The sequence below is a fragment of the Nuphar pumila genome, chromosome 1 (assembly GCF_984573655.1).
Source record: "Nuphar pumila chromosome 1, dmNupPumi1.hap1.1, whole genome shotgun sequence".
Lineage (NCBI taxonomy): Eukaryota > Viridiplantae > Streptophyta > Magnoliopsida > Nymphaeales > Nymphaeaceae > Nuphar > Nuphar pumila.
The window spans coordinates 5,494,160-5,507,405 of record NC_143249.1 but is presented as its reverse complement, the minus strand read 5'-3'; the positions used below and the strand labels follow the sequence as shown (position 1 = coordinate 5,507,405).

The following is a 13,246-nucleotide window of genomic DNA, read 5'->3' as shown; positions in this document are numbered from 1 at the left end:
TCTTCAGATCTGAGGGGGCAGCATCACTAATAAACTTGGAGGCCCCACTCACTCTCTCACTAAATATAGGATTTTTAGAAAACCACCATTTACCCATATTTTATTGACTCGACAAAATACTATAAATAAATATACCTCCAATAAAAAATATAAAAAAAAAGTTTCTAAAACGCAGCCTTCTTCCCACTAGTCCAGTGTATTCAATGAATGAAAGGGAACTCTCTCTCTCTCTCTCTGTACTACAAGAGTGAAGGAAGATCTTAGAGAAAAGGAGTGAAAGAGAATAAGAGATCACTCCCATTCACAAAATTCTGCTTCTTTATCTCTATAGTTGGTTGTTGGTTGTTGTTGTTGTTGGTGGTGGTAGTGGCGGTGAAAGTGTGGGAAGAGTAAGGGGAAAGGTTGGTGATGGAGCGAAAGCAGGGGTTCTTCTCTGCGCTAAAGGAGGAGGTGGTGCGCGGGCTCTCGCCGTCGAAGTCGAGGGGGAGGAGCAAGTCGCCCATGGCGTCGCTGCTCCGCCGGAGGAAGCCGTCGGCTTTGCCGGAGCCCCTGATCGCCCGGTCCGGGAGCCTCCGGCCGGTGGGGGAGGTGCTTACGCCGCTCATGGAGGGGCCCGATCCCGACGGGCTGAGGGATGGGGAGGCCGGGAGGAAGGAAGGGTGGGCTGGGATACAGCATTGGATGAAGGGGCAGCTCCTCTCCAGGACGCCCTCCGTCTCGTCGGCCTACAACAAGAGATCCGACCTCCGCCTTCTCCTCGGCGTCATGGGCGCGCCGCTCGCGCCCGTTCACGTCTGCACCGCGGACCCTCTGCCTCACCTCAGCATCAAGGATACCCCAATTGTGAGTGATCCATCTTCTCTTTTTTCTCTGTTTCAGCAGGTAAATTGTTGGGTTCTCTCTCTCTCTTTGATGTTTTGGGTGTCTGGGTTGCTATGTTTCATGGGTGATTTTTTTTTTTTTAAATTTTTCTGAAATGGGTTTGTATGGATTAGTGTGAGAAATAAGTAAATGGGTTTTTTTGGAGTGGATATTTTTGTAGTTATTAGTCGATTTCTTTAGGTTTTTTGGGTGGTTAGTAGTTGGGTATATGTGTTTTTATGATGGGTAGGAGCTGTTCTTGATTTTCTTCTTCTTCTTTTTAATTTTAGTTTGAATGCTTTTTTTTTATTATTTGAGAAGTTTGGCAAAAAGTGCATGAGAGTCTTGTTTGTTGATTTTCTTGGGGTTTTTACCTTTTTTGGTTGTTGATTTTGGGGTGTGGGCATAGGGTTTGAGTTGATGATACCGTGATGAATATTAAAAGGAAGGAGAAGCAGAGGAAGTCTTTAGAAGTTACTGTTAGTGATGTTATGATTTATTTTGGGTGTTGATATTGGGAGTGTGATGTGATAGACATTCTGATTAGTGGCAACTGTGGAAGAAAAGGACATGCAGATTTTTTTTCAAGTAGGTTCATGGGTTTGAGTCTTTTTCAACAGTCTCAAAGAAGCAGTTTATTTGTTAAAGACTTGAGTCGATTCTATTGGTTTTTTATTTTATTTTCGAGTTCAGAATTTGATTCTTCTCTTCTTAGTAGCAAAGGAAGCAAGAAATGGATTTCCAGAAAGTGTGATGACAGTTTGAAAGATATTGTAACGGGTAGAGCATCGCGTGATGTATGATCTTGTACAGAGCAGGGATTCCTGAGCTTGTGCTTCTCCTGTAGTTGAAATACTCGTGGGTAAAAAATCTGAGTTATGGACATAGTTGTGGTTTGGTTGGAAAGAAGGTCGCTGATTTTTGGAAGTTACAATGGATTTTACCAAGTGTTTGTAATGGGTAATATTATGTAGTGATCTGCTGAGGACCTGCACCTGCCGCTGAGTCAAGCAAAAGGGCCCCCTAACATTTCTACTGCTATTTGATTTCCCCTATTGTGATCTTTTTTGAGGGTCTTCGCATTAGTTAGGAAGCACATACCGTTTCAGGTTTCAGTATATTGTGTCACAAGATTTTTACTCTTTTTTCTTTTTAGGAAACTTCTTCCGCACAATATATCTTGCAGCAATATACGGCTGCATCTGGTGGGTTGAAATTGCAGAGTTCAATCAGGAATGCATATGCCATGGGAAAGGTGAGGATGGTGGCCTCTGAATTTGAGACTGCAACGAAGGTTATGAAAAACAGGAATGTGTCAAGAGCTGCAGAATCGGGCGGATTTGTTTTGTGGCAAATGATGCCAGACATGTGGTATGTTGAACTTGCAGTTGGTGGTAGTAAGGTGCATGCTGGTTGCAATGGTAAGCTTGTGTGGAGACATACCCCGTGGCTAGGAGCCCATGCTGCAAAAGGACCTGTGAGACCTCTACGCCGTGCCCTTCAGGTTTGTCCTTGTCCTTTATCATGATGGTTCCTTTCAATTGGAATTCTTCTTCTTTCGGGTCAAGTGATCTTGCTTCTCATGGTAGTTTAATTCAGTTAGATTGGCCACTTTATTACTTGGTAATATTTCATTCAAAAAATGTTTTCCCCCTCTTCTGGGGTGAGCAGGGGTTGGATCCTAGAACTACTGCAAGCATGTTCGCTGATGCAAAATGCATAGGGGAGAAGCGAATAGATGGAGAAGAATGTTTCATTCTCAAGCTCTGTGCTGATCCTCAGACCCTCAAGGCCAGGAGTGAAGGGCCTGCTGAGATAATTAGACATGTCCTGTTCGGATATTTCAGCCAAAGGACCGGCCTTCTGGTTCACATGGAGGACTCCCACCTCACTCGAATTCAGTCAAATGGAGGGGAGGCAGTGTACTGGGAAACGACCATCAACTCTTTCCTTGATGATTACAGGCTAGTTGAAGGAGTGATGATTGCTCATTCGGGTCGATCAGTGGTTACTCTTTTCAGGTTTGGGGAGACGGCGATGAGCCACACCAAGACAAGTATGGAAGAGGTATGGACGATTGAAGAAGTGGCGTTCAATGTTCCTGGGTTATCCATGGACTGTTTCATCCCTCCAGCTGATATCAGGTGCGGGTCAATCAGCGAAGTTTGTGAACTCCCTCGTGGCGAAAGAGGTAAGGGCATGGCAGGTGCACATAGATCTAAGGTTGCTGCATTGGAGAAACCGCAAGACAATCTTGATAACATCATATGGAGGGTGGAAGTCTGATATTCTGGGGAAGGCCCAAAACTGAAGCTATTTGTTCATATTGGTAGTGTAGTTTACTAACTCATGCTAGCTGGCGGTTGGCACTGATCAGGATAAGAAAATTGGTTACATTGTTTTCAGAGAGAGTAATCAATTGCAGATTTTCTTGCAGGCATTACTGAATTCTTACTTTTACTGGGGAAACTCAAACTGCTTCCCCTCGAGTGTATCAATTTGGGTTCTGATCAGTGATTGATGGATATGGAGGTTTGGTGTTTTTTTTATGGTGTCTCCCATGCCTCAAGGAAATGGTGGTGATTCTATTCAGATTTACTTTCAGTAACTGCTAACCGGTTAATTCTACCAATTTAGATGTCAAGAAGCATGTAGCACCAACAATGGATCTGTTCATTTGACCTGTATGTCTGTATGAGAGAGAGAGAGAGAGAGAGCTCACTTGGCTTAATTTCTTCAAGTATTTTGTTTGTGGTGTTGATTGATAGCTAAGCTACTAAGCCTACTAGTGTTGGGTTTGGGAAGAAATGGTTTTCTCTGGATCAGCAACAGCAGGAGAGGAAGATGAATCAGCATCTGTTTTAATGTGTTGCAGAGAAATCTGTTTCAGTCAAGCCAGTCTGTAATATTTTTGTTTTCTGTGTTTTTTACTTTGGTGTCAAGGTGGTAAAATATGTATACAGACTGTTTGATCTATCAGAAATTATTGAATGCTTTTAATTATGAATATGAACATTTAATTTTGTGCTTCGGGAAATGTAGCTACTTGCTACCAGACAGTTGATTCAAGAGGTTTCTTCTTTTTCTTCGTACATAATTTTTCTTTAATGTATTGTTGTATTGTTGGTTGTTGGTATAAACTTTGGGGAATTCTGCGCCTATGCATGTTCATGTGCGTGTGTGCGTGTGCGTGTGTCCATCTTTACTGTCGCTGCAGAACTTGCTGCCTTTTTGACCAAGGTGGCCCCAAAGTGAAATGTGTGTGTTGCCTTGTCTGCAGGAGCAAAAGTATGTTCTTTAAAGCATCATTACAGTAGGGCATGGGGTTAAAGTATCCCCTCCCATTCACCACCCAGCCCAATGCCAGGCTCCAACCGGTTTTAGTGAATTGGTGGACAACTTTTCAGTGTCCCCCTCCCCCCCCACACACACACACACAAAAAAAAAAAAAAACTCTCTTTAGACTTAAATTGCTTTAGACTGAAATTGGTTTAATTTCTGTTTGGTTAGAGTTTGTTATGTTGAGGACCCACCCCTTTCCCCATTCAAACAAATGTTTTATGTGTATCTGGTACCCCTTTAAATCTTTTAAAGCTTAAAAAATGTGTTGGTGCTTAAGGTAATGCCATTTATTGAGAGAAATTTCCGTTGGTAGGCAATTTAATTTTTTGGTATGCTTTAGTAATAACAACAATATTAATATTATTATTGCTGTTGTTATTGATACTAATCTGCTCCTTAGAGCATGTCTAAATGTCTGGAGAGAGAGAACACAACTTTAAGGAGTCCGGGCAGATTACTCAGAATTACTGGCCCAAATCCAAACTGCTGGTATGTCTAGTACACTGATTGGTTTAGTGGGTAGAATAGAAATCACCTTATTAATGACCTTTTCTGTTAGGGGCCATATTCATAAAAGGTGATGTTAATTCCACAAGGTCGAAGCTGGGTGTACTCCCCCCGGTGGGCAGGATCGACCCCGAGAGTTTTACCAACCGAAAGCCAGCCAATGTACAGTCGATAATGGGCTTCGATTATAAAAAAAAAAAACGATGTTAATTGTACATGAAGTCATTGAGACGTAAGCGTATGAATGATGAGCAGGTGAGATCTTGTTTGTTTAACAAAATAGTACATATTCCTCTTAGAGTTAAAAAAGGGTTGAACAGTGTCCCACCCCTACCCACCCACTCCATCGTAATATACTTAACCTTCAATGTGACGTTTTACTCTCTTTCTTAAATGAATCCACGCCAAAAAAGAAAAAGTAGAAAATAAAAAAACAGAACATGGCCATATTTGCATTAGAATTTTCTTTTTCTTTCCATAACTCTTGGCACAGATGCTGTGCTCACGTGATGTGTGGTCGAGTACGAGAGAGAGAGAGAGCCGAAAAGCGATCAACATTACTTAAAAGAGAAACTCAACAAAGCGTTGAGTCCCACAAGCACAAACACAACAGCAAAACATGAAAACACCATTTACACAAAAAACAGAAAAAACCCGAACACAAAACAGAAAACTCATCAAGGACCACAGACATCTAGATGAAGATCGATTGGAGGCAAAGGTAGGTCTTTGCGATATATGCGTAAGATATCATACACATCAGCCAAGACCCTATGAGTCAAACTGTTAAGGTTGAACGGGACATCTCGAAAAGTAGCATCATTTCTGGCCATCCATATGAACCACCACACTGTAAATAACCAAACTCTCCAAATAGTCCTCCACTTCTTTTCGCGTCTAATTATAGCAGGGCCGAGGATAAGATCTAACGCAAAGCAGCCCTCCCGCACAACAACTAATGGATCCCTCCAAGTTTTAGAAAATAATTTTTGAAACACTTCACACGACCAAAAAAGATGTGTGGTTTCTTCAGCCTCTCGACAAAGCACACACCAACTGGAAAACTGAAACCCCATCCTCTTGATATTGTTATGGGTTTGTATTCGGTCATGAAGAATCAACTAAGCCAATACCTTGGTCCTTGGAGGTGGTCCGTTCGCCCATAAAACATTTTTGGGGATCCAGCCCGGACCTGGAGGTAAAAGAGAACAGTAGACCTTGTAGATTTGGAAAACTCTCGCATTTGAGACTGCTCATTGAAGCCAAGATGTGTCTACCCCCACGTCCAAATCCCTGTCAAAAAACAAACGCAATGCCCTAAACCACATTTTTCTCAAATGCGATGTGTATGGTTCACGAGCCCCCCGACGAACAACAAATGAATCGATTAGACCATATTTCAGTCGAAGAAAGTTTGCACATGCATCCTGTGAAGTATGAGTCAACCAACACTGCTTCACAGCCAATGTCACACTCCTTTTACACAAAGCAAAAATTCCTAAGCCAGTCATAGCCCTTGGCATAACGATAGAGTCCCATCCCACCAAGTGCCTCTTATAAGGTCCATTTACACCATGCCACAAAAATCTTGACAGGACGCGCTTAAGTTGTTGCTCAACGTTGACTGACATGACACAAATCGACATGAAGAATTTCAGAATCGCTGACAAAACATGCCTGATCAAAGTAATTCTGCCTGCAAGAGACAAATATCTGACACGCCAAGACAGGAGCTTAAAACACACATTGTCAACAATCAGTGCCCATGATGTTTTAGAGGTTGGCTTGACTTGTAGGGGGAGAGAGAGAGTGTGTGTTCTCAACCCTGTTTAAGATAATATACACGATGTATTTGGCACATCTTTAGCCCCATCAAGTTTGCTTGAAGATCCACATTAAGGAACTTTTAGACACAACGGCCAAGAACTTGGACTCCTTGAAAAAAATGCATTCTTTTCAACATGTAAAGCAAGTCAAGGTCGCGTTATTAACCTGTTAACATCACTTGATTTTATCCAACTTTCAGATCTTAGCTTTGGTAAACCATATTATTCAAGTGGTGACTAAAACAGCAAACGAATCAAAGCGTTCATCAAGTAGTATGTGTGTGTGGTGTGTGTGTGTGAGGGGCAATGTAGGCTACTATCTAAGTGTACCTTAACCTTTAATAGAAAGTGCTCATTCTTTTACATTTTTTTTATTTTTTGGTGGATCAAGCCCTGCGGATATAATATATATGGTCTGTTTAGTAAGGAACATGTTTTATATTGTCTGATCTGGTTGTGTAAGCTGATTTTATAAGGTCTACAAAATTCAGCGGTGTATAATACATAAAATTTCACTATTAAGAAAATTGTACTTTTACATTAGAACCAACGGAGCAGAAGTGATTCTTAATAAATAGAGCATGCAGAACGCATTGATGTGGTCAAATAAACTGAGTCCAAATAGTTGATAAAAATCAAGCCAGCATTGCCTTGCTGCTTAAGATAGTATAAAGAAGATTCTTTTTCACCATTGGTCATTGAAAAGAGATCTTGTCATACGACATATGATGCTGCGATCCTAGCTGTCCAATGGAATGCATTTTGGCCGTCCACATTCTCACCGACCTCTTTGTGAATATAATCCTAACTGTATAGGATGCATTCGATCGGACAGCAGGATGAGCATCATCATATGTCACAAGATAAGGTCCCTTTTTTTCTTTTTCTTTTATTTTTTTTGACTGACTTAGTTGGGGATTAAGGCCCCCTACTTTACAGAAATCAACTGCAATGAATCTACAGGATATGATCTTTTTTCTTGGAGATGTGGAGCTTTTAAGCTCAGATGGGCCGTGCAATCCATGTCCTAATAGGTACATACAGTCAGCTACTTGGATTGTGGTGTTGATTTTAGATATGCAGGGGATGTAGGCCGTTGATCTTGAAGATCTCACAGCCTTGGTTCATCATAATCTTTGTCATGTTTCCATGTCAGGTGAGTGAAAAGAGGATGGGAGATATTGCAAAAGAACACGAATCCATGGGTTCAATTGTTCGTTGCAAAATATCTTCAGAGAGAAACAATGTGGTTCCTAAAAATCCTTAGCAGAGGGTCACATGGATGGCGAAGTCTCACTCACAGGTTGCAGTTTGTTAATGAGGGAATTCAGTGGCGCATAGGTGATGGGCAGGATGCAACGTTCTGGTTAGATCCATGGATTAAGCAGGCACCACTGATTAGCCATCTCCACATGGCCATTACGAAATCTCTAATTAAATATCTCTTACCTATTAAGGTGGTTGATATGGTTTCACATAATCAGGTCATCCAAGAACAGATCCCAGCCAACGTCATGCAGATTGTAATAGCAGCAGGTCTTCAGGATAACCCAGTTCAGATAAAACATGGTGTTCAAGACTCCTAACATCTAGGACTACCTAATCACCAGAATTACATTATGCAATTATACAGAACTATGTCAAATCCAATCGCTAGAATACCTAATGACATCAGACATATTCCATTATATTATTACACTTTGATTAAATAAAAATGAATTTACCAGAAAAAGCATATTCCACTGCTCCAACATAGAAATCTCTGTTCATTGTTCATTGTAACGTAGCATGCCGCTAGAACAACAACAGTAAGACAAAAGGTTCAAAAGAATGACTAAATACAGAGATTTAGTGGCAGTAAGAAGCTTCATCTTTTCAAAACAGCCCATAAAGTAAAATAAAAGTAACAACCTTTAAAAAATGTGCCACATTTAAAACATTCATGTCATTCTTATTGAGTTCCACATGTTTTTAATATCATATATGAATTAAGCAAACAATGAAACACACTCTATTCAAGACAAGAAAATGTTGAAATAATTCTCCCCACCATTTAAAGGAAAACTTTCTCAAAGAATGGCTCCTAATCAGTAGAATTGCACTCTCTTGAATCCACACAATCAAAAGCACATCCATTACAATCTGATCAGATTTCTATTTGCCTTGAAAATATGGCAGAGCAGTGAGAAAACAAAAATAAGTCGTTCTTTGGAACCTGAATCAATAAAAAAGATTGTTCCAACTACAACCGTGAGGATAGCAAGAATGCTCTCTCTCTCTCTCTCTCCTTTTTCTATTCTACTTAAGATGTCATGAATGAGTCACAAACACATGGATGGTTCAAGCATGGAATACCATTACTCTTATAGGAATAACACATTAATAGACAAACTAACTTGAGAAAAAGTGCTTACCAATACAGGCAAACATAGGTTCTTGAGATCTTGTCACCTGGTGATTGACAAAAAATTTAATAATAAGACCTATGCATGGATGGCATTAGTGATTCTCAATCAAACTCCTCAAACATCAATGAGGACTATGTTCAATTTTATGAATGCAACAACAATAGCACATAAAACATTCATGTTAGTAGTATCAAGATTATCACAGTTTGCAACTGAACGACTACTGAAAAATGTGTAAAGCTAGGAACCAAACTACATATTCTTAATAAAATGTTGTTTGATGATAAATAAGATAGGCACTGTTGTTGCATGTTGTGTATGGATCCAAAGTAATGAATCACCTTTAGAACTTTTCCTCAATGAACATACCAGCATCACCAGTTTTCCCTTGACATATTTAAAATATGCACATGTTTTGAAACATACCCTGATAGACATGGAAGCTTTACTATCTCGGAACTTAGATGCATCTATCTTGTTATGAATAGAAGTAATGAATAGAAGCAAACAAAACTATATCCTTCAAATGGAGAGGGATAATGTGCAGACCATAGTGACAAATATCGCGAGAAATTGCCTGAAAGTTAAAAACGGTAATTTCTCACGAGATTTTTAAAATATCATGAGATTTATGAAAAAAACATAAATACCATGATTTAAATGCAATATTTATGTTTTAAATGGCTATTTATCGCAAAAAAATGTGTACTTTTAATTTTAAATAATTTTTATTAATATTTTCTTATAAAAATAAATTTTATATTTTTTAATTTAATTTTTATTGCCGAGATTTTGCCGAAAAAAATGCGAGATTTATGAAAAATTTTCAATTTCTCGCGAGTTTTTTGAAAAACAAGAAATTGCCGTTTAAAACGTTTGTCACTATGGTGCAGACTTCAAATTTTGAATGTAATGCTCTGATTTGCACAAATACTGCAACATTACACAATGAGAACATTGTACAGTGCAGCTTAGATTGGACCAGGCATCCAAAGCAAGACATCACCTCTAATCATTATTTTGTAAGGCGTGTACTTCACCCAACCTATGTGCAAGGCAGGTCTGCATTGCTAGATTTTGGAATATAAAAATGCCTTTCTAAAAATGAGACAAAAGGAATGACAAGATCTAAGATTGGTCACAAGTTTAACAAAAGTCAATGCTACACAGGGCAAGGTCATAGAAATAGTCAAATGAAAACAAAGGCCCTCATATCTTTTTTCAAGAAACATAGACACGGTTTATAGGAACCAAGATAAACACTACAAGAAAAATGCGTATTAGTGACGGATGCTATCCATCGTTAATTCGTCGCTAAATATGTTAGCGACGACTTTTGGGATGGATAACATCTATCGCATAACCCTAGTCGCTAAACTACGACAGAATTTATCTGTCGTCAATCCGTCGCTAAGTAGCGACGGATCATGTCAGTCGTTAATCCGTCGCTAAATAGAGACTGATTTAGTTATGCGACAGAATTTAATCCATCGCTGCTATTTAGCGAGGGATACATATCCATCGCTAATGTTCGTCGCTAATTTGGCAACAGACATTAGCGACATATTTAATTTCGTCACAAAGCGACGACTGCTTCAAATTGGCGACGGATATTATCTGTCGCTAAGTTTAAATTTTTTTTTTTTTTTGAAATTCAAAAAAAGTTTAACGTTATAAAAATCATATAACTTGCTTATAAAAAACAAAATACACATAAAAAATACATATGCAGGTGAAACAAATGTAACACAAGTTCTAAGTTAGGCAAACTTTGACAACTAAATACAGTCCTTGCCAAGTTATAATTAGTTACAAGTATGTCAAAGAAATTAAACAAATGAATCTAATCATCGTCAAGATTTTGTGCATCATCCTCTTCATTTTATCGATCTGTGCCTCCCTCCATGCCTCTATCAGCTCCTCTACGTTGATCATCTCTAGCATCCTACAAGAGAAAAAAATGTTAGTATTTATAAATAAAATATAATGAAATAAATTATATGCAATGCACCTAATCTAATGCAACAAAGTAAATGGCTAAATGACATAGAGAATAGCAATAAACTGAAGGACATTAACAAAATTTAAATATGTGTTCTAAGACTGAAAAAAATGTATAGTGACTCAATCATGCAGATATGTGTTTTAAGTTTGTCAAAGAATTTCACAGTGATTCACGCATGCATATATAGTTTATAAGGTTGTCAAATAAATGTGTTATGTATCACAATCATGCATATATGTGTTGCAAGACAGTAAAAAAACTTCCATAGTAATGAAATCATGCTTATATGTGTTCTAAGGCAGTAAAAAAACTTTATATGTGATTCAATCATGTCTATCATGTTCCAAAGCAGTCAATTTTTTTTATAGTTATTCAATCATACATATATGTGTTATAAGGCATTATAAAACTTTCATATATGCTAATATCAGGCTCATATGTGTTATAAGGCATTAAAAAACTTTCATATATGCTAATATCAAGCTCATATGTGTTCTAAGGTTGTCATAGTGATGAAAGCATGCTTGTATGTGTTCTAAGGTTATCAAAAAACTTTTATAGTGATTAAATCATGCATATATGTGTTATAAGGCACTAAAAAAAATTTATAGTGATGAATTCATGCATATATGTATTGTAAGACTGTAAAAAAACTTTCATAGTGATTCAATCATGCATATATGTGTTATAAGGGTGTCAAAAAATTTGTATAGTGAATCAATCATGTATATATGTGTTATAAGATGTCAAAAAAATTCATAGTGAGACAATCATGCATATATGTATTCAATCATGCATATACTAGCTTCAAAATTTAACGACATAAAACAAATGACATGAATCTTTATACCTCACGGGCACCAGAGCTCATGTTGAATGCAGACGAAGTTTTCCTGTGCTGAAAAAAGTTGCATAACTCATTACGGACAATGTTGGGAATGACTCAATTTAAAAAGTATTGCATTTTGTCCTCAAGACGCTCACATACACCATCCCAAGACATAGCAAGGTCAATCAGACATTAGAGTTGATGCTGACGGAAGAACTCTGAGAGCTGTGGCTGCAGGAGGCAACGACTGGTGTGGTATTCATGTTACTCCTAAACCCGAACACACGACTCTTTTTGGGTTCACCAGTTACAGGATCAAAAGGCGGATGCTGAGTGGAGTCATCGCCATATCGTTGTACCATTTGCTGCTCGTATGACTCCTACAAAGTAATGATTAGAATATGAATTAATAATTTAGAATTACAATATTTATGATAACATAATTCAAAGTAACTTGTATATTATAATATTTATTAATATAATAAATATATACTGATGTTGCTGTCACCTTCTCTCATATAAAATCTCCCGTGCTCTTACGTTTATGTGTTTCGACAAACACATCTTTGTAAGGCATACTGTCTCATTTTTCTGGTTTCTGCAATGTTAAATGATAAAAAAATTGATGACATATAAAGTCGTTCAATCTAGGGGTGAGAGGGAAGTAGCAGCGTGACTTATATGACACTTTTTTTGACCTTGTGCTATCATTTCCCTTTGTCTTTGGCTTGAACCGAGGATGTCCACATGATAAACATGATCTGCTATTTTCTTAATCTTTGAAATACAATATGCAGTGATTGGGACAAACATCTATCTTTTGACACCCCATACCTAGAGCATTGACCATAACCTTCGCACAGTAGAGATTTTGTGACAATTTCTCATCTTTGGGCAACATACTCTTCACAATAGAGCACAAATGGTCAAAACATGATTGACTCAAATTATACTCTGACTTCAAATTCAGTAGTTAAAGAACTGCAAACAAGATAGTGTGACTCTCACAACTATTCCACAATGACTCATCAACATCTCTAAGTAAGTCATAAAATGTACTAACTGCATCATTTGTTGCTTTTTCCTCTACCCCAGTTGGTGCATCACTATGTCCCATAGCAGAACCCATTTCTGGTCCTACAACATCAAATATCATATTGCGGCAAATTCAGTCTTTCATGAACGGACTAAGCATATCGAAATCGATTGTCATTATGTTCGTGAAAAGGTTCAAAGAGGAGAGATCTCTACTCCATATACTAAAAGTGCAGAACAACTTGCTGAAGGATTCACCAAAGGACTAAGTCGAGATCATCATCGTGACCTTCTCGACAAGTGGGGTTGTGCAAACATCTACACCCCACTTGAGGGGGAGTGTTGACGATAACCCTTCTCACCTCACTCTCCTTGATTTACGAGATCTGATCTCGTCTCATCCAAACGGTTACAGGATATATTTCTGCGTATC

General features: G+C 38.5%; 1 protein-coding gene across 1 annotated transcript; it reads left to right on the top strand.

The window, feature by feature from the left end:
• Positions 1-270: 270 nt before the first annotated feature.
• LOC149847780 (uncharacterized) lies at positions 271-3,892 on the top strand. Its single transcript, XM_090000746.1, has 3 exons — positions 271-843; positions 2,018-2,365; positions 2,533-3,892. Exons 1-3 carry the CDS (start codon positions 409-411, stop codon positions 3,145-3,147), a joined length of 1,398 nt encoding a protein of 465 aa, XP_089856872.1. The 5' UTR covers positions 271-408; the 3' UTR covers positions 3,148-3,892.
• Positions 3,893-13,246: the final 9,354 nt, after the last annotated feature.

What these genes read in the sequence shown, in the direction of transcription:
- LOC149847780 (XM_090000746.1), top strand. Translation starts at nt 409, where the DNA reads ATGGAGCGAAAGCAGGGGTTCTTCTCTGCGCTAAAGGAGGAGGTGGTG. An exon ending in GCATCAAGGATACCCCAATT is followed by an intron (nt 844 to 2,017) that starts GTGAGTGATCCA and finishes TTTTCTTTTTAG; the next exon opens with GAAACTTCTTCCGCACAATA. An exon ending in CTCTACGCCGTGCCCTTCAG is followed by an intron (nt 2,366 to 2,532) that starts GTTTGTCCTTGT and finishes TGGGGTGAGCAG; the next exon opens with GGGTTGGATCCTAGAACTAC.